The sequence below is a fragment of the Aquarana catesbeiana genome, linkage group LG06 (genome assembly GCF_042186555.1).
Source record: "Aquarana catesbeiana isolate 2022-GZ linkage group LG06, ASM4218655v1, whole genome shotgun sequence".
NCBI lineage: Eukaryota > Metazoa > Chordata > Amphibia > Anura > Ranidae > Aquarana > Aquarana catesbeiana.
In genome coordinates this window covers 353,822,723-353,844,054 of record NC_133329.1, presented here as the reverse complement: position 1 = coordinate 353,844,054, position 21,332 = coordinate 353,822,723, and the positions used below count along the sequence as shown (strand labels likewise).

The 21,332-nt window shown below is 43.7% G+C and overlaps 1 protein-coding gene across 1 annotated transcript in view; it reads right to left on the bottom strand.

Moving 5' to 3' along the window:
• IFIH1 (interferon induced with helicase C domain 1) overlaps positions 1-20,764 on the bottom strand; it is a 74,040-nt gene extending 53,276 nt beyond the window's left edge. Inside the window, exons 1-5 of the mRNA XM_073634040.1 lie at positions 20,119-20,764; positions 15,872-16,040; positions 10,780-10,950; positions 7,434-7,601; positions 946-1,014 (exon numbers count right to left, since the gene is read on the bottom strand). Coding sequence (XP_073490141.1) covers positions 946-1,014; positions 7,434-7,601; positions 10,780-10,950; positions 15,872-16,040; positions 20,119-20,562 — 1,021 coding nt within the window. The 5' untranslated portion in view covers positions 20,563-20,764. The remainder of the gene's footprint in view (positions 1-945; positions 1,015-7,433; positions 7,602-10,779; positions 10,951-15,871; positions 16,041-20,118) is intronic.
• Between the last annotated feature and the right edge of the window lie 568 nt (positions 20,765-21,332).

The following is a 21,332-nucleotide window of genomic DNA, read 5'->3' as shown; positions in this document are numbered from 1 at the left end:
ATTGTGATGAGCATGGGCTCGATCTGAACTCATGTTCAACTGAACCCAGAATGAAGCTCTCAATGCTGAAGTACACAAATAGGTGGGGATGCTTGTGACATCATTGACCTAATATGGCCATATTAGGTCAATGATGTCACAGACATGCAGCTACGGGGCAGGGAATACCCCAGGCATGGCTGATTGGGCTAGCACTTACAGCTTTTGTCCAGGTTCAGACCGAACTGAAGCCCATTCATGGTTAGGATATATGGCTATAGAAAAACATAGACCATTATTATTCCAACAAACTGAATAAGGGTCATAGTGCATAAGTGCAGTACAGTGGAAACTTGGTTTACGAGAACCACGGTTAACGAGCGTTTTGAAAGACGAGCAACTTTTTTTTTTTAATTCTGACTCGGTTTGCGAGTGTTGTCTCGCAAAATGAGCGGAATTCAAGCTAATGGGGTGTGCAGTACCGCATTTGGCCAGAGGTGCTGGGGCGCCGGGGACACTCGGAATTGTTCGGAGCCATTCGGAAATACTCGGAATCACTCGGAAATGCTCGGAAACAGTCGGAAATACTCAGTTCCCGAGTGTTTCCAAGCCTTTCTGAGGCTTTCCAAATTCAGCCGAGCTGTCCCCGAGTATTTCTGAGGCTCTCTGGCGCCCCCCCACCTCTGGCCTCATGCGGTATTGCATGTAATAGAAGTCAATGTGGAACGAATCATCTTCGTTTCCATTGACTTCTATGGGGAAACTCGCTTTGATATGCGAGTGCTTTGGATTCCAAGCATTCTCCTAGAATGGATTATGCTCGTAATCCAATATACTGTAGCAGCTTATTCACTGTTCATCCAATCATAATAGAGCGATTGTTATGAGTTAATGCAGTTTGTTCATCGCTCTTTACCAGAGCAAAAAGGCTTAAAAAAGGTCACATAGTCATATTAAATATCCTACCTGACTCATGGCTCATCTCCCCGTTATCAGATGATTTATTCAAACTTTCAGGCAAACTCACATCCAGATCTGAAAAGAAAATACAATTTCAGTTGCAATGATATAACTGATATTTCAAGCCAAGTAACTTTGCCGCGTAGTATTCAGTTCATCGTATGACTGATGACCTTTAAATCCCGCCAGGCTGTTCATCCATCTATTTACTGTACATCTCTTGCAAGAATGCTTGTTGTGACTAAATCATGATGACAGTACGGTGACACATGGTGCTGCCGCCTCTTTTCTTCAGAGTAAACATATCAGTGAGCAAAGTATGTATATGATGCCCAGGATGTCATGGACCACCACGATGGACCACCTAATTGGACTGTTCAGTCCACAGATTGACTACAATTGAGGCTGAAGTGAGAAGTTGATAATCTTCACATAATATGTGAATATTCCCTTCAACTAGCCAATCAGATAAAAAGCAAGGTCCTGTTTACTTTTTTTATCTGCGTGTGATTGGATACATTTATTGTATGAAGATTGTCAACTCTTTTAGTAAATAAGCCTCTTTATGTCAGGTTTCTTTATTAGATAGAAAGACCTAGCAGAATCAATCCCTTGTTCTAGCAAGTTTTGTATTATGGCCTCATTCACATGGGCAAACCTAAATGTACTTCCATGTAAAGGCCTTGTCTTGCCTGCATAACATGCATAGGGGGTAAGGGCCCTTTCACACGAGTGGACCAATCGGGTCCGCCTGTTTTTCAGGCGGACCTTATCGGACCCTCCATTATCCTCTATGATGTGTCCATTTTCACCCACCGACATCTGATCCAATGACAGTTGGGTGTAAACAGACAGGCGATCCGTTTACATCTGACCACCCATAGAGGTGAGTGGACTGTGTCTGTGTCCAGGGTGGGCTGTGTCTGTGTCCAGAGCGGACTGTGTCTGTGTCCAGAGCGGACTGTGTCTGTGTCCAGAGCGGGCTGTGTCTGTGTCCAGAGCGGGCTGTGTCTGTGTCCAGAGCGGACTGTGTCTGTGTCCAGAGCGGACTGTGTCTGTGTCCAGAGCGGACTGTGTCTGTGTCCAGAGCGGACTGTGTCTGTGTCCAGAGCGGGCTGTGTCTGTGTCCAGAGTGGGCTGTGTCTGTGTCCAGAGTGGGCTGTGTCTGTGTCCAGGGTGGGCTGTGTCTGTGTCCAGGGTGGGCTGTGTCTGTGTCCAGAGCGGACTGTGTCTGTGTCCAGAGCGGGCTGTGTCTGTGTCCAGAGCGGGCTGTGTCTGTGTCCAGAGCGGGCTGTGTCTGTGTCCAGAGCGGACTGTGTCTGTGTCCAGAGCGGACTGTGTCTGTGTCCAGAGCGGACTGTGTCTGTGTCCAGAGTGGGCTGTGTCTGTGTCCAGAGTGGGCTGTGTCTGTGTCCAGAGTGGGCTGTGTCTGTGTCCAGGGTGGGCTGTGTCTGTGTCCAGGGTGGGCTGTGTCTGTGTCCAGGGTGGGCTGTGTCTGTGTCCAGAGCGGACTGTGTCTGTGTCCAGAGCGGACTGTGTCTGTGTCCAGAGTGGGCTGTGTCTGTGTCCAGAGTGGGCTGTGTCTGTGTCCAGAGTGGGCTGTGTCTGTGTCCAGGGTGGGCTGTGTCTGTGTCCAGGGTGGGCTGTGTCTGTGTCCAGGGTGGGCTGTGTCTGTGTCCAGGGTGGGCTGTGTCTGTGTCCAGGGTGGGCTGTGTCTGTGTCCAGGGTGGGCTGTGTCTGTGTCCAGGGTGGGCTGTGTCTGTGTCCAGGGTGGGCTGTGTCTGTGTCCAGGGTGGGCTGTGTCTGTGTCCAGGGTGGGCTGTGTCTGTGCCCAGGGTGGGCTGTGTCTGTGTCCAGAGTGGGCTGTGTCTGTGTCCAGAGTGGGCTGTGTCTGTGTCCAGAGTGGGCTGTGTCTGCTCTGCATAAGCAGAGCAGACATCGACCAGCCATCCGCCTGCTCAGCAGGGATCAGCAGACAGTGTCCCTGCTGAGCAAATGGTCTCCTAGCAGAGCTCGTCCCGTGTGGAAAGGGCCTTACATGCATCTACGTGCAGGCAGTCCCATTCCTGTCAACTGGGACCCTGCAGCTGCACAGACACAGCCACTGCTCCCGATTTGACATCCGTGGGGGTAAAGGTGTATGTCCCGGAAAGCAGACAGTGTGTGTTTAGAAAATCACACCTATACAGCTGTCTAACTCATTCATGACCAGCAGGACTGTGCCAGAGGCAGATACCGACTGTGGCAACCATTTTTGCCACCCATTCCCTCCATCCCCTGCAAAGATGGCTGCCTTAGGCGGTAACACTGAACTCTGGTATAAGCAATTATTGTCCAAGTTCAAGAGGCAGGCTGTGATTGAGAAGGGCTGTCAGCCAGAGGCAGGCTAAGATTGGTCTGGGGGCATGATGACTGAACAGACTACCCAATACAGGCATGCTGTGTGTTTGTACAGTGTCCTGTACCTCTGAATGGCCAGCCAAAAGATGAAATCTGACCACAAGGACAGATCAGCTTCTATGTTTTGTGTTTAGAACAAGGGTGAAAGGTGACTGGCAGAATCAACCAGGTACTTCAAATGGAAGAAGCACATGAAAATGAAAGAGGTTAATTTACTGAAGGCAAATAGGCTGTGCACTTTGCTAGTGCAGTTGCCCCAGAACTTAGTAAAAAAAAGTCTCAGCAACTGTATCGTCCCCTCACCTTCCTGTGTACTTACAGACCTAAATCAATCCAACATTGCACCCGTCTGCAGCCAGTGCGACTCTCTTTGTTTTTACACAGGTACCAAGGCAGTAGCAGGAGCCATTGGCTCCTACTGCTGTCAGTCAAATACTGTGAGGAGGGAGCAGGGACGGGGCCAAGCCGGCTGTGTCAGACATGCATGGCCCGGCTCAGGAGCGAGCCTGAAAGGGTGCCCCCATAGGAAGTGCACCTAGAAGAGGAGGAGCTGAGAAACAGATGGTTGGTGTATAGCCAAAAAACATAAAACATCAGTTTTGTGTGATCTAAAAACACAAGATAATGAAGTTCTGAAGCTATGGCTTCAACAAGTCTGGTGGCAGTGTACAGAGGTAACATAACCTATAATTCCCAGTTTTGGCTGTGAACAGCGCTTGTCTCACCCTTTCATGGCAAACTGTATTGCAGGTGTAGGGACCCTGACATAAAGGAGTGACCCTAGTCTAAATTTAGTGTTCCAGCTAGGCGGAAGTCAGCCTAAGCTCTGATTGTTGTTGTATTTGTGTTTGTTGGGTTTTCCTTAGGTTTAGGATATTGATTAGTTCTGGGGGGTGTTCTACAGTTGATAGAAGAAAGAGAAACAAGGTCATTAAAGTCCAGCCTGAGCTCGTTTGGCTGGGCTTCTCCTATGGATCACAGGAGTGCAATTAGTTTTGCACTCCTGTGACCCATTTTCAGCGTTTTGAAGTCTGGGCTCTGCTGATGTCACCAATGTCAGTCCAGGCACTGCGTTATCCCGACTCTGGAAGTCTGGATCCGCCAGGTACCTGGACTGATGGCCGTCTCAGGCTCTCAGTAAGCCGCTGAGAGGGCCGTGCCCCGCCCCTCCACAGCCCAGTGCCTCAATGAGCGTGGAGGAGCAGAGCTATAAATAAATATAGGGTGACCTTTCAGGTGACCTATTTAGGGTGACCTTTCAGAAAGGTCTTTGGTCTTCTGAGCTGCTGCTGGGGAAGGAGGATCTTATCTCCAGGCTACTGAAGAGGATGCCAGTGTAAGGCCCCTTTCCCACTGACGGAGTCCACCAGCAGATCCACCCACTTAGCAGGGGAACTCTCTACTGATCCCCGCTGAGTAGGCAGAAGACAGGTCTGTTTCCGCTCTGCACCCACTGTCCTCTATGGGCTGTCGGGTGGAAACAGATCACCTGTCCGTTTCCATCCGACTGTTATCTGATCCAATCAGGATGGGGAACCGATCTCCATCTGTCTGTTTTTAGCGGATAGGATCAGATCGGATGTTAGCGGGTGTCAGCAGACACATGTCTGCTGACATCCGCCGCTCCATAGAGAGCAATAAACAGTCCGGTTGGGTCTACCTGAAAAACGGACAGTTTCAGTCAGTGGAAAAGGGGCCTAAGAGGAGCCCATACTTGCCACCCAGGTCTGTTGCCTGGAGAGGGTGTTGCTGAAAGAAGAGCCTGAGCCTGGATGTAAGGAAACAGAAGTTGGCCCGTGTTTTGGGGCCTGAAGGATTTTTGCTGTCCTGCTGGAGGGTATGACCAAAAAGAGCACGGCAGGAATAGAGTATGGCATTTTTAGGAGGAGGCTTCTGTGCTGAAGAGTGTTCTAGAGAGCTGGCTAGAAGATGCTGCCGATGGACATTGCAAGAAGTCCTCACTGCTCATCTATTAGGGCTCATTCTCACCTGGTGCAGAAAAGCTAAATTTACACTCTGCAGTGCTCAGTGAGGAGAGCTCAGAGAGCTGATTGGAGAGAAGGGACACACTCCCCTTCATGCAACACACAGGAACAGAACATGTAAATCAGCTGGAGCTCCCTTCCCTGTCACCTTTTTTCTCTTGGTGTCAGGAAAACTTGCCAGAAGTGTTTAATGCAGATAGCAGAGGAATGAAGCAGCAGACAGAAATGACACTCAGCCCACGTTCACAACGGGCCGCCTATTGCCGGCAACGGCACCGTGTGAAACGGTGCTACGCTGACTTTGCACCAGTGATTCCCAAAAGTACTTCCCGTACTACTATTAGCGACTTTGGGGGCGATTTGAATAGGCATCTGTGCATGACTCCACACAGATATCTGTCAAATCGCTCCCCGAAGTCGGACTGCATTTCCGGTTTGAAATCGAGCAAGTTCAGCTGAACTGATTTCAAACCCGCCCTCAATGTGAACCTAGGCTTAGGGGGAGATTTACTAAAACTGAAGAGTGCAAAATATCAGATTCCAGCTTTAATTGGCAAAGCTTAATTGAACAAGCTGAAGTTAAAAGCTGATTGGCTTGAATGCACAGCTGCACCAAATTCTGTGTGCTCCAGTTTTAGTAAATCTTCCCCTTAGTTCTTTTAGTTGAGACAAGTAAACACTATAGAAGGATATGCTTTCTTCAGATTTCATGTCTGACATTTACAACCACTTTATGGTACCTGGAGGTGAACATACGTGACCTGGGTTCTGCTTCCCTGCTCTCAAAGTGCCAATCACTTACATACTTACTTAGAAGCAAAGTCTGGAGATATTATTTTTGCCTGTTCTGGGTACCCTCTGCCCTAACCCTTCAAGACGTCAAGGATTCTACTCTGAGAGTACCCCGGGGGGCTACACTGGTAAAATATTATTGCATGGAGAACAATAGATTCCTATGTTGTCATAGTCAGCACTCCATCCTTTTTTCTCACGATTTTGTATGGAGCACAAAAAGCCACCAACCAGGCGCACCAAGCCAGCGTATACTGTCCATATGTCTATGACGATGACGGAGGGGGGGGGGTTCGCGTTTACCCCAGGAATCCAATAATATAGTCCAAAGAGGGCATGACAAGTACATTAGACGGGATTAATTATGCTAAGTATGAGAATTATGTCTAGTTTATGCAAAATAAATGTATCTGTTTTTTCCTCCTAAATCCAGAGATGTCTAGCATCATAATGCCATCCTTTTAAAAACTTTGACAATAGCACCATCTGCTGTTCAATACAGGTAATTCTATACTACCATTCTGAATTCATTTACATCATACATATAGCATAATGCACACATCTGCACAAGCTGATGTATATTGACGTGCATTTTTAAGTCTATGAAACGTTGATTGAAACCTTTTTTTTTCCAGGCTATATGTAGCACAGTGATGATGTCATCACTACTTTTCTAAGGTAATAACTGGCTTTGCAAATGCATTTGGTAGATCTATATGCTTTGTTGCCATTGAGGAATATATTTAAATGAACATTTTTGTGCCCAGAGTTAAGTTTTAGGGTCATATCCAGATTGTATTTTATCACAAGATATTGCTACTGTATGTATGTTGGATGCACTAAGGCTCCATTGAGACCAATGCATTTTTTCATTCTTTTTGCAGAAACGCAGGACATGTTTTTTTTTAACATGGGTTCCTATGGAACGCGTTCACACGTTCAATGCATTTTTGTGACTCTGCGTTTTTGGAAAGGGTCAAGGACTTTTTAAAATGCAAAACGCTGCTTTTTTGGTTTAATAGACATCAATGGAGACACTGCATAAAAGCATGTAGTGCATTTTTAGGGCGTTTTAAGCGCATTTTGCATTATTTAATCTGCCCAGCAACAAATAGGCCAAATAAAAAGAAAAAAAAACACAAAAAAAGCAAAACGCATCAAAAACTCATGTCCAAAAACGTGGAAAGCACAGCAAAAAAGCACTGCAGAAATGCTCAAAAGCAACATGTATAGGTGTGAATGGAGCCTGAGATGAATATGTGGAAACCCGCAACTGTTTTACCTAGGAAGAAAAAATTCCCAAAAATAACTGTGTACCTGATGTAGCAGAGTTCTCTGTAAATGAAGAATCCAGGAGACTATTGTTAGCTGTCACATTGTTTTCAGCCTCCTTATCTGTTATATCAGAAGTCACTTTGTCCTCCTGGAGATCCTTTTTGGACTCTTCAGCACCACCCTGAGGTTCGCATCCTTCATTGCAGTCAGCTGTTAAAGAGACAATCTGGTTTTAGAGTGATCATGTAACACCAAACATGTTTAGGGGACCTGAGAACTCTAAAAACTCTACCAGTCTATTTGCTCTACATTAGGAGAGATTCTCGTCGTAATTACAAATACAAAAAAAAAAAAAACAGATAAACATTTTTTAGTTCTTTCACACTCTATTCGCAAAAAATAAAAAATTTGATTTAGGTTAGAACTCTCACTTTATTTTTTTCAGTGCTCTGTCCCCTAGAGGCCAAAGTACATTTGGTACTTTGTCTCATGTTCCAAATGCTTTATAAGCCTGCTCACAAGGTTAGGCAGGGCGTCCCCGTCACCGGCAGCTGTCCGATAACATAGATACCAAAGAGATGGTGATTATCTCAACTCCAAGCACTTGCCTGAGACAAGCAGTGGCAAAAGGAATGCAGAGGGACAGTGGGTGTGTCAGCATTCCTCTTGCTGCTTGTCCTGGGCAAGTGCTTGGAGCGAAGACTATGCTGGTTATACAGTATATAAGAAAAGAAAATGTACTAAGAAAAAAAAAGTTTTTGTAAATATTTTATTATATCTTTTCATGTGACAACACTGAAGAAATGACACTTTGCTACAATGTAAAGTAGTGAGTGTACAGCTTGTATAACATGTCCCCTCAAAATAACTCAACACACAGCCATTAATGTCTAAACCGCTGGTAAAAGTGAGTACACCCCTAAGTGAAAATGTCCAAATTGGGCCCAAAGTTTCAATATTTTGTGTGGCCACCATTATTTTCCAGCACTGCCTTAACCCTCTTGGGCATGGAGTTCACCAGAGCTTCACAGGTTGCTACTGGAGTCCTCTTCCACTCCTCCATGACGACATCACGAAGCTGGTGGATGTTAGAGACCTTGCGCTCCTCCACCTTCCGTTTGAGGATGCCCCACAGATGCTCAATAGGGTTTAGGTCTAGAGACATGCTTGGCCAGTCCATCACCTTTACCCTCAGCTTCTGGGCAAGGCAGTGGACGTCTTGGAGGTGTGTTTGGGGTCGTTATCATGTTGGAATACTGCCCTGCGGCCCAGTCTCCGAAGGGAAGGGATCATGCTCTGCCTCAGTATGTCACAGTACATGTTGGCATTCATGGTTCCCTCAATGAATTGTAGATCCCCAGTGCCGACAGCACTCATGCAGCCCCAGACCATGACACTCCCACCACCATGCTTGACTGTAGGCAACACACACTTGTCTTTGTACTCCTCACCTGGTTGCCGCCACACACGCTTGACACCATCTGAACCAAATAAGTTTATCTTATGTCTCATCAGACCACAGGACATGGTTCCAGTAATCCATGTCCTTAGTCTGCTTGTCTTCAGCAAACTGTTTGTTTCTTGTGCATCATCTTTAGAAGAGGCTTCCTTCTGGGACGACAGCCATGCAGACCAATTTGATGCAGTGTGAAGCGTATGGTCTGAGCACAGACAGGCTGACCCCCCACTGCTTCAACCTCTACAACAATGCTGGAAGCACTCATATGTCTATTTCCCAAAGACAACCTCTGGATATCACACTGAGCATGTGCATTTAACTTGGTTGACCATGGCAAGGTCTGTTCTGGGTGGAACCTGTCCTGTTAAATCGCTGTATGGTCTTGGACACCGTGCTGTAGCTCAGTTTCAGGGTCTTGGCAATCTTCTTATAGCCTAGAGGCTATCTTTATGTAGAGCAACAATTGTTTTTTTTCAGATCCTCAGAGAGTTCTTTGCCATGAGGTGCCATGTTGAGCTTCCAGTGACCAGTATGAGAGAGTGAGAGCGATAACACCAAATTTAACACACCTACTCCCCATTCAAACCTGAGACCTTGTAACACTAACGAGTCCCATGACACCGAGGAGGGAAAATGGCTAATTGGGCCCAATTTGGAGATTTTCACTTAGGGGTGTACTCACTAGAGGGTGGAATCAAGGTACAGTGCTTGGAGGTGGGTAGGGGGCGAGGACAAGGGGTGACTCAGAAAGGTGGAGTATATATATACCTGTGTGTGTATATATATATATATATATATATATATAATGTATGTTTTATGTATATTATAAAATCCTTTTAAAGGGGCCTTTAACCACTTCGCTACCCAGCCATAGACAAATGACGTCCACAGATGGGATCTCCCATCCTGGGTGAACGTCATATGACGGCCTGGGCTTCCCGGGCCGCCTAGGGGGCGCGCGCGTGCCCGCCGCGTTGCTCGGGACCCGGTGCGTGTGCCCGGCGGCCGCGATGTCCGCCGGGCACCCGCGATTGCCCGTTAACCGGGCCGGACCGTGGATCTGTGTGTGTAAACACAGAGATCCACGTCCTGTCAGTTGAGAGGAGAGCGATCTGTGTTCCCAGTACAGAGGAACACTGATCGGTCTCCTCCCCTTGTACGTCCCCGCCCCCTACAATTAGAATCATTCCCTAGGAAACATAATTAACCCCTTGTGTCCCCCTAGTGGTTAACCCCTTCCCTGCCTGTCACATTTACACAGTAATCAATGCAATTTTATAGCATTGATCGCTGTATAAATGTGAATGGTCCCAAAAATGTGTCAAAAGTGTCTGATGTGTCCGCCATAATGTCGCAGTCACGGAAAAAAATCGTGATCGCCGCTATTACTAGTAAAAAAAAAAAAATTTTTTTTTTTTTAAATGCCATAAATCTATCCTGTATTTTGTAGACGCTATAACTTTAGCGCAAACCAATCAATATACGCTTATTGCGATTTTTTTACCAAAAATATGTAGAAGAATACGTATCGGCTGAAACCGAGGAAAAAATTTGTTTTTTTTTTTTAAAAATTGGGATATTTATTACAGCAAAAATTTTAAAAATATTGTTTTTTTCAAAATTGTCGCTCTTCTTTTGTTTATAGCGCAAAAAATAAAAACCGCAGAGGTGATCAAATACCACCAAAAGAAAGCTCTATTTGTGGGAAAAAAAGGACGTGAATTTTTTTGGGTACAACGTCGCACGACTGCGCAATTGTCGTTTAAAGTGCGACAGCGCTGAAAACTAAAAAAATTGGCCTGGGAAGGAAGGGGGTGAAAATGCCCAGTATTGAACCGGTTAAAGGAGTTGCAGTTTTGTGTTTCAGTAGATTGGCAATTTGAGGAACACCTATGAGGTGCACACCAAGCTGTAATAATAACTGATTACCTGACTCCTGAGTGACGCCCTCTGAGTATGCAAGCTCATGCTGCCTGCTGTCATCTGTCATATCATGAATTTCAGTATTTGGATTTCCATCAGAAACACCTTCACCATCCTGGCGACTTCTCTTACATTTTGTAGCATCATTATTTGACTCACTTCCTCCATTGTAACCATCTATAAAAAAAAAAAAAAAAAAAAAAACATTTTAGATCCTTTGTGTTCCATTATCTAACTTATGACTCAATCTATTCTGTATTATTAAGAAATATAAAAATATTATATCATATATCATTTATAATTTAATATATAATTGAACACTTTCTAATGTAAATACTATGTTTATATATATATATATATATATATATATATATATATATATATATATATATATATATATATATATATATATATATACACACACACATACACACACATACATATACACACACACACACACATACACAGTATATCGTTATTAGCCTTCATAGCATTACCAATATAAACATTTCATATACATTTCTTATATTCTAAGATTATACTTTATTTCCTTTTCTTTTCCTAATACCTTTTCTCACCAAAGCAAAGGTCAGAGGGATGTAGAAGTGAGAGTGAGATAAGCTGCATCCCTCCCTTTTGCTTCTATTTATTATCTTGCACTTAATTAAAATGGACCTCCATGCAAACAGCTAAATGCAAACACCTGAGCTGCTTTATCTGCCAAAGATTTGCATTTCTGTCCATCCAATCTTGCAAATTATACGGCTCTGTCTCCACAGCACAGCTGGCCTGGCAGGGGAGAAGACCTGCTCCTTCTCTGCTGCAGTTTCACTTTCACTTACAGGTCTCCTCCCCTCCTTGTGACTGGACAGTGAAAGGAGAAGCAGCACACTGATGAGCTCATCTCTCTGTCTGCTTTCTCCTCCTATGAACATGCAACTTGCATTGCAATACATCTCCTTGTGCCGATTCTCCCTCCCCTCTCTGAGCTCTGCTGTACAAATGACACAGTAGATTGCAAGCAGCTAATGCCAAGTCAAATTCAGGTACTTAGTGCGGGGCAATTTCAAAGTCGTCCGACTCAGAAGCCGCCCCGCACAGAGCGACCTCCATGGCTAGCTGCCATAACCCCGGTATCCTCTTCTTCAGTGAGCAGTCCGGTTTTAGTTAAAAATGGTCTCTGCGGTGGATTCGCAGCGAGATCACTTTTATTGGTAGCAGGAGAGGGGCCCCCCCAACTCCTGCCGTGCTTACTGGAGCCGCCGGCGGAGGCGATCGCGTCCCTCTCCATGTGTGGTATGGAGCTGAGTGAGGGGAAGATGGCCCCCACCTGTCCCCATACCATTGCAGGGCGGAAGCGATGTCAAAACGTCACTTTTTTTATTGAATTTTAGTGTAAATATGAGATGTGAGGTCTTTTTGACCCCACATCTCATATTTAAGAGGTCCTGTCATGCTTTTTTTCTATTACAAGGGATGTTTACATCCCTTGTAATAGGAATAAAAGCGACACTATTTTTTTCTTTTTTTTTTTTTTAAGTAAAATAAATAAGAAAGTAGCGCCCGCATATGAAAACGGTGTTCAAACACCACATGTGAGGTATCGCCATGACCGTTAGAGCGAGAGTAATAATTCTAGCCCTAGACCTCCTCTGTAACTCAAAACATGCAACCTGTAGAATTTTTTAAACATCGCCTATGGAGATTTTTATGGGTAAATGTTTGTCGCCATTCCACGAGTGTGCACAATTTTGAAGCGTGACATGTTGGGTATCAATTTACTCGGCGTAACATCATCTTTCACAATATAAAAAAAAATTGGGCTAAGTTTACTGTTGTCTTATTTTTTAATGCTAAAAAGTGTATTTTTTTTTAAAAAAAAGTGCGCTTGTAAGACCGCTGTGCGAATACGGTGTGACAGAAAGTAGTGCAACGACTGCCATTTTATTCTCTAGGGTATTAGAAAAAAAATATATATAATGTACGGGGGTTCTAAGTAATTTTCTAGCAAAAGAAAATGATTTTAACTTGTAAACACCAAATCTCAGAAAGAGGCTCGGTCCCTAAGTGGTTAAAATATACATTTAATAATGTACAGAATACAGCTGTCTCATTTTATGTATTTACAGTTTATCAGCATGGTGTTCAGCTTTGAAATTGCGTTTAACTTTTCCTCACAGTTTATCTTGTAACAAAAATTCTATAGTGAAATGGCAGCAAACAATCTTACCAAGAAATATTAAATCCTCCATGCCATATGATAGGATTTCATTAGAGGATTTAAAGCTGAAGTTTAATCTGCTTATAATTTTCCTTCCCTGGTTCCTCCTTTCCCTCCTCCTCAGCATGCTTATGACATTTTGAAATAAAGCCTTTCTGTTTTCATTGGGGGGGTTCCTTGCATCACACACCATTTGTGTTGATGTGGAGCTCTGTTAAGTTTTCTTTGTTCAACTTGCTGGACATTAAAGTGACTTAAAGGTTCGGATTAAAAAACAAAAACAAAACATGTTATACTTACCTGCTCTGTACAATGGTTTTGCACAAAGCAGCCCCGATCTTCCACTTCTTGGGTCCGCCACTGGCGCTCCTGGCTCCACCCCCATGATCAGTAACACCAAAGGCAAGCCGCTTGCTATGGGGGCACTGGTGCGTGCTTGCTCCCGAGTCCAAATCTATGTGTCTATAAGGCCCCTTTCACACGGGGCGGATCCACTTAGCGGACTGCGCTAGCTCAGTGGAGGATCACTCCATTGATCCCCGCTGAGCAGGTCCATCTCTGCTCACTGTGTAGGGACGGACCTGTCAGAGCCCTGTTGTTCACTATGGGAAGAAAACAGACAGCATGTCCATTTTCATCCGATCCCATCCGATCTGCTGGAAAGATGACGAACGTATCGCCATCCGTGTTTTCAGCGGATCTTGGTGGATCGGATGTCAGTGGACACATCTCCCCATACAAGTCAGTGGGTGGCCCGCTCAGATCCACCTGAAAAACGGACAGGCGGATCTTTGTGGGTCGATTGCGTGAAAGGGGCCTTAGACATAGAGCCGTGGATTGGCCCCACCCCCAGTTCTCTCATTATTGGCTTAATGGCTGTGATTGACATCAGTGGGAGCCAATGGCGCCTGCTTCTGTCTCAGCCACTAAGGAGAGGGAGTCCTGGGACATCCGAGTCCATAGCTCCCAACTGTCCCTGATTTGGAGGGACTGTCCCTGATTTGGAGCAATGTCCCTCTGTCCCTCATTCCTCCTCATTTGTCCCTCATTTTAGTCTGATCTTTATAGTTGTATATAAAATGCACTTTTTATCTATCAAAAAGTGTTTTCCAGGCCTAAACCTTTCATCTGATTTTTAATTGCTGTATTTGTAAATTCCAAAAGCCAATAAAAAGGAATAGTAGTGGTAAAAAAAAGCACTTGTGGGTTTAACCAATCTTGTTTTTTTGTCCTATGTCTGCATACTTTTGCTGATAGGTGTCCCTCATTCCATCTCAAAAAGTTGGGAGGTATGCGAGTCTCTCATGCACATCAGTGGATCGAGATGGGGCTCAGGTTAGTATGGGGGGGGGGGGGGTGCTGCTGCACACAGAAGGTTTTTTACCTTCATGCATAGAATGCATGAAGGTAAAAAAGCTTCAGCCTTTATAACCACTTTAGGCCTCTTGCACACTACAGCTTACAAAAGCTCAGTACGGCTTTTTTTTACTGAGCTAAAATACAGCCCATTAATTGTAATGTGCCTATGCACACAGGCACGCAAACAAGCACCCTGCATTCTTCAGTAAAAAAAAAAAAAAAAGGAAAATATGCTGTTTTGGTCAGTAATTTACACCTCATACAAACAAATGCGCTCAAATATGCGTGAATGCACGCAAATGCTCATTTACATATTGTGCAGAAAGAGAACGCAAGAAAAAGGTTGCGTGCATTTGCACATATACGCGCAAATACATACCAAAAATAAACATCTGAAAAAGTAGATGCTCAAACAGGAATATCATGTGCAAGAGGCCTAACATGTATACCCTGCTTAAGGCTAGGTTCACACTGCTGCAGTGCGAATTTAGCGCGATTTTGATCCGATTGCGTTGCGAATTTGCATTGCGAATTCTTTGTGTGTTCTTGCGATTCTACTGCAAATTTTGCAATCTATGGAGCTGAATTCGCATCGCACACGGATCAAACTCGGACAGGACCCTTTTTTTACGCAGGTTAAATTCGCAACGCATTGATGTGAACAGCACTCATGGAAAACAATGTTATTAAAATGACTTGCGAATTTGAGCGATCGCAGCGACTCAAATTGGCAATAAAATTTGCAGCAGTGTGAACCTAGCCTTAGACTCGAAGCTCTTTGCCAGCGCTGTATCATAGCTCCCAACTGTCCCTAATTTCGAGAGACTGTTCCTGATTTGGAGCTGTGTCCCTCTGTCCCTCTTTCCTCCTCATTTGTCCCTCATTTTGGTCTGATCTATATAGATGTATATAAAATGCACTTTTTATCTATTAAAAAGTGTTTCCCAGTGCTAAACCTTTCATCTGATTTCTAAATTGCTGCATTTGTAAATTCCAAAAGCCAATATAAAGGAATAGCAGTGGTAAAAAAAGCACTTGCGGGTTTAACCAATCTTGTTTTTTTTTTTGTACAATTCTCCTTTAAGGGGGCGTGGCAAGGGGTGTGTCCTATGCCTGCATAGTTTTGCAGATAGGTGTCCCTCATTCCCATCTCAAAAAGTTGGGAGGTATGGCTGTATGAATACCTGTGACAAATAATAATATTATTAATAATAAAGTAACCTTATTATTGAAATCTAAATTTAAAACTAAGAGCAAAACTTTTTTTTGTGTGTTTTGAATAGAGTGGAGAACAGTAATAGGATTACTTTGAAGGGACATTTCCTGTTTTAGTTTGATGGACAGGAAGTGAAGGGAAATCTCTGCAATGGGACGCGGATGGCAAAAGAAAACCTGGCAGAGGTTATAATTCTTCATTACTCTCCAAAAATGATTTTAAAAAAAGTTTTGCCTTTAGTTCTAATTTAAGGACTGTATCAGTAGAACTTTTAGTCATTAGAAGGAGAGAAGTTCATTTACCTATGAATTCTTGGTATGTGACTCCAGTCAATAATTGAATCAGCTCCTTATTACCCATTTCATGTAGCACAGTTACAAAAGTAGGAAACCAATCTTTCTTTTTAGTTATCCTACTCAAAAGCTCTCTGCTTCCTTCTTCCTGCGAAACATTATCAACACGTCGACTAATCTGCAATAAAAAACAACAACACGTATCAATGTATAAATTATGTACTGTTACCACAGATACCATCCCTAAACCCACCCCCCACCATCTGCGGAAGGGACAGGAGCAAGGCAAGCCTGGAGTGGGACTGTCAGTGCTGTTTGGACTGGAGTGGACTGAAGGGACCATCTGGCATGGAGAGAGACTGTCACTGTGACTCAGGAGGGGACGTGCCGTGTCGGTGAGGTGTCATCATCATCTGTGCTGTCAGTGTCACTGTGAGAGTCAATTTCTCACAGATTGTGTGCGTGTGCCACCCATTCTAATTTCTTGTCCCTGAGCTACTTACTTACGATATCAAAAATAAAATAAGAAATATATTTTTTGCCCTAATATCTACCTTAAATAACATTGCTAATTGCATATTGTACTTGTTTGTGGCCTAAATACTGAAATTTGCTCTTAAAACTGTAATTTTGTAACTTCTGAAAATGCCAGTAAAAACGTGGCTGTGCCAGTAAATTTTGGGTCTCGTGTCAGTAAATGGTAGGTTGGCAACACTGGTCTCTGGGTGGAGACCAAACCTGATTTAAGCCATCCAAGCCTGTAGTCTCATGCTTGTGATAGCAATTGTAACACGTGCTCCAAGCTCCCTGTCTGTCTGCCCTGTCTGCTAGTTTGGATTGTCTTGTTGATGACCTTGGATCGGATATCGAATACGCTCAGAACTCAGCCTGTCACTGACCACTCTGCCTGTCTGCCAAAGTACCTGTTTGCTGTGCTCTGTTCAAGTGCCTGTTCGCTGTGCTTAGTTCTCGCCTGCCCTGGCGTGGTAGCCAGGCACTATAGCATTGTGTATAAGACCTAGGGGCAACTGAATACTGGTAGACCTGCTTGCCTTATGGGAACGGGTGCTGCTATAGGCGAAGAACACAGCAGCCAGCTATAGTGTCTGACCACCTATGCTAGGTGTAGGCGTGACAAGAGGATTACTTCATCCACCTCACTTTTTTTTTGATGTGGGAATCTCTTTGTTTTTGGGGGGCTTTCGGTCAACCCACTGGCTGATCGAAAAAAATGAACCATCTATGGGCAGCCTAAGATCATAAAACAATATTTTCAGCCTTGCCAATTCTCTACCATGAAGTACAAAACACTTTACTCCTACATTAGGGAAATTAAGCTAGGGGGAAGAGTTTCTATATAAAAAAAATTAAATTAAAAAAAAAATTAAAAATTAAAATAATATTAAATTAAATTACTATTAAAATAAAATAATGTGATATATACATTTTTGGTTTTGGGAGCTAGATAAGGCTTTACCTAGGCAATGCATGGCGAACATACATAGCACCTACAGTATCTCGCAAAAGTAAGTACACCCCTCACATTTTCGTAAATCTTTTATTATATCTTTTCATGTGACAACACTGAAGAAATGACACTTTGCTACAATGTAAAATAGTGAGTGTACAGCTTGTATAACAGTGTAAATTTGCTGTCCCCTCAAAATAACTCAACACACAGCCAATAATGTCTAAACCGCTGGCAACAAAAGTGAGTACACCCCTAAGGGAAAATGTCCAAATTGGGCCCAATTAGCCATTTTCCCTCCCTGGTGGGGCGGATCTGTACTCTATGGGCCCATGCATATGATCGTGTCCTGGGTAAGGCAGCGTGCAGGGGACGCCACCATACATGTTTCATGTTTTATATTACCCTCAATATTTACAGATGTTGTGATTAATCCTTTTTTCTTCTATTCATTTATAGAATAATTATGATGCTTGCTCTATAACACCTATGTAAAAAGCTCCTGAAGAAGCGGTAATTTATCCGCGAAACATGTCGTGCGTCTAGTACATAGATGATATATGCCCAGTTGACAATGGTTTCTCTCAAGTGTCATTTCATCTGTGAAATTATAGAGCTTAGTGTATGGGACACAACTGTTGTATTCCTTTTTTAAGATATGTGTGTTTTTTTGCTGGAATTAAATTAAATTTTTATACTTACCTCGTGTATGCCTTTGTACAGTACCATGAAAGTCCATTATAGCCTCAACCCACTATCCTTTCTATAGCACCTATATAGCTGTCTTATTGATGTTATTGGCCAGTGTAATCAATTATTTGATACGGTACAGCATAAATATGCAGCAAAGTAGATTGAACCATCAGCACTACCTAGCTTGGTACTTCCATACATACTTCCCTATTTTTGAATCATGGAGTTGTTTCTGTATTTCCACAAGCCTTTCAATGTGTTCATAAACGACTTGAAGGATGGGGGTAAACAATTCAAACTCTGTATTTACGGATGATACTAAGCTAAGCAGGGCAATAACTTCTCCGCAGGATGTGGAAACCTTGCAAAAAAGATCTGAACAAATTAATGGGGTAGGCAACTACATGGCAAATGAGGTTTAATTTTTTAAAATGTAAAATAATGCATTTGGGTGGCAAAAATATGAATGTAATCTATACACTGGGGGGAGAACCTCTGGGGGAATCTAGGATGGAAAAGGACCTGGGGGTCCTAGTAGATGATAGGCTCAGCAAAGGCATGCAATACCAAGCTGCTGCTAACAAAGCAAACAGAATATTGGCATGCATTAAAAAGGGGATTAATTCCAGAGATAAAAGGATATTTCTACCGCTCTACAAGACTCTGGTCCAGCTGCACCTAGAGTATGCTGTCCAGTTCTGGGCACCAGTCCTCAGGAAGGATGTACTGGAAATGGAGCGAGTACAAAGAAGGGCAACTAAGCTAATAAAGGGTCTGGAGGATCTTAGTTATGAGGAAAGGTTGCGAGCACTGAACTTATTCCCTCTGGAGAAGAGACGCTTGAGAGGGGATATGATTTCAATTTACAAATACTGTACTGGTGACCCCACAATAGGGATAAAACTTTTTCGCAGAAGAGAGTTTAATCAGACTCATGGCCACTCATTACAATTAGAAGAAAAGAGGTTTAACCTTAAACTACGTAGAGGGTTCTTTACTGTAAGAGCGGCGAGGATGTGGAATTCCCTTCCACAGGCGGTGGTCTCAGTGGGGGGCATCGATAGTTTCAAGAAACTATTATGTAAGCACCTGAATGATCACAACATACAAGGATATAAAAGGTAATACTGACTAGGGATGAGCCGAACACCCCCCCGGTTTGGTTCGCAGCAGAACAAGCAAACAGGCTAAAAATTCGTTCGAACACGCGAACACCGTTAAAGTCTATGGGACACGAACATGAATAATCAAAAGTGCTAATTTTAAAGGCTAATGTGCAGGTTATTGTCATAAAAAGTGTGTGGGGACCTGGGTCCTGCCCCAGGGGACATGTATCAATGCAAAAAAAAGTTTTAAAAACGTCCGTTTTAAAAATGACATTTCTAAAGGTAAAAAAGTCATTTAAAAGTACTCACGGCTATAATGAATTGTCGGTCCCGGCAATACACATAAAAGTTATTGAAAAAAACGGCATGGGATTCCCCCACAGGCCATTACCAGGCCCTTTGGGTCTGGTATGAATATTAAGGGGAACCCCGAACTAAAATTAAAAAGAAAAAAATTGCGTGGGGGTCCCCCCCAAATTCCATACCAGGCCCTTTAGGTCTGGTATGGATTTTAAGGGGAACCCCGCACCAAAATTTAAAAGGCAAGGGCGTAACGATCGTCCTCTCAGGTGACAGTTCTTTTATAACTGAGGGCGGGGCCACACGGTGACGGTGCTGGGTGACCCCACCCCCTCTGATGCACAGGAACATCGCTGCGGCTTCCCCGTAGCGTCAGAGGGGAGCGGAGCCACCCGGTGACGTAACCGAGTATTAAACTTTTAAAGGGTGTTCCGCGGCTTTCTAATTTGCCGCGAACACCCCAAATTGTTCGTTATTCGGCAAAAGGGCGAACAGCCATTGTTCAAGTCGAACTCATGTTCGACCCGAACATAAAGCTCATCCCTAATACTGACATATAATCACACACATAGGTTGGACTTGATGGACTTGAGTCTTTTTTCGACCTCACCTACTATGTAACTATGTAACTATTGTGGAACCCTGCCCAAAAGTAACCAACCTTCTGTATACGCTATGTAAATACTCACAATTTGAATGTCTTCAACGCTGCACAGATTCTTCCCCAAGCATAGAATGGAGATCTCACCAGGTTTCAATGTTTTCACTAGCGTCGGGTAAAGACAGTTAATGAGCTTCTCACAATAGTCTTGTTTGGCTTCTTGCTCTGGGCTTGGGAGATTTTCATTGCTCACGTACATGCCAGCTCCAAAGTTTTCTGACTGTGTTAGCGCGTTGACAAACTCTTGAAACCAGCCAGGCTCACGGGGACCTTCTAGCAGATGATCGATCAGCTTTTCGGCGGCACGTATGTCAGACTTTTCAGCTGTACTTCTCAAGATTTGTTTAAACTTCTTATCGAGGCTGTTCATGTGGTCCAACAAAGTGCCCATCTGGATGTTATCGATGAGTCTTTTCTTGAATATTTGAATCATATTGAGGTTTATCTCCTCACTGCTCTCTCTCTCGGCCATTGTTACCAGCTAAGGAATGAGATGATAATTTGGTACTCAGCGGTGGATTCTTCCTGAATCTTCTTGCTAGGAAAGTAGCCCTTTGCAGGTAGGTCAGTGAAGGGTAGCGTCGCTGCTTACAAGCTCAGTAGTAAGGACTCTCACAGGCTTGTCAGCTTTTATACCAGGAAGAAGTAATGGAGTTGAATTTTCAGTTTCGTTTCTCTGACACAAGAAGGCTGCATTGGTTGCATTACTACAGAAGTCCAGCCCCCTTTTGCTCAGCTGCTGTTTGCAGAGTCACAAAAAGGAAAATGGAATCTGAAAGCAGATCAGCCTCCAGCCACAGGAATCAGCTGGAAAACAAAGCAACCTGGCCTGGGGAATTTCCATATAATACCATCTATCTATGTGTTACAAATACAGATACAGAATAAAAAATGAATAAAACGAATGAACGATATCATGCGTAGGCATATGGCAGCAAAACGAAATATAATACAATGAATCTCTGCGACTCTGGAAATAATGTGTAAAAGAGAGTGTTACAAGCTGCTGTGCGCCTACTATTTCCAAATGGGAAAAAGCAAAGCAGTTCAAATATAGTTGGGTTGGTGCAGCACTCTCAACAAAAATATGTACTAAACTCAAATATACCGAATAAAAAAAAAAAAAAGATGGTGGCCAGCTATTACTTTGTAAAATTATGAACTATTAACTTCAGTGCAATGCGTGAAGCAAAACATAAAATATAGTGGAAATCTTGTTGGTGTTATTTTTATGAGACAGGA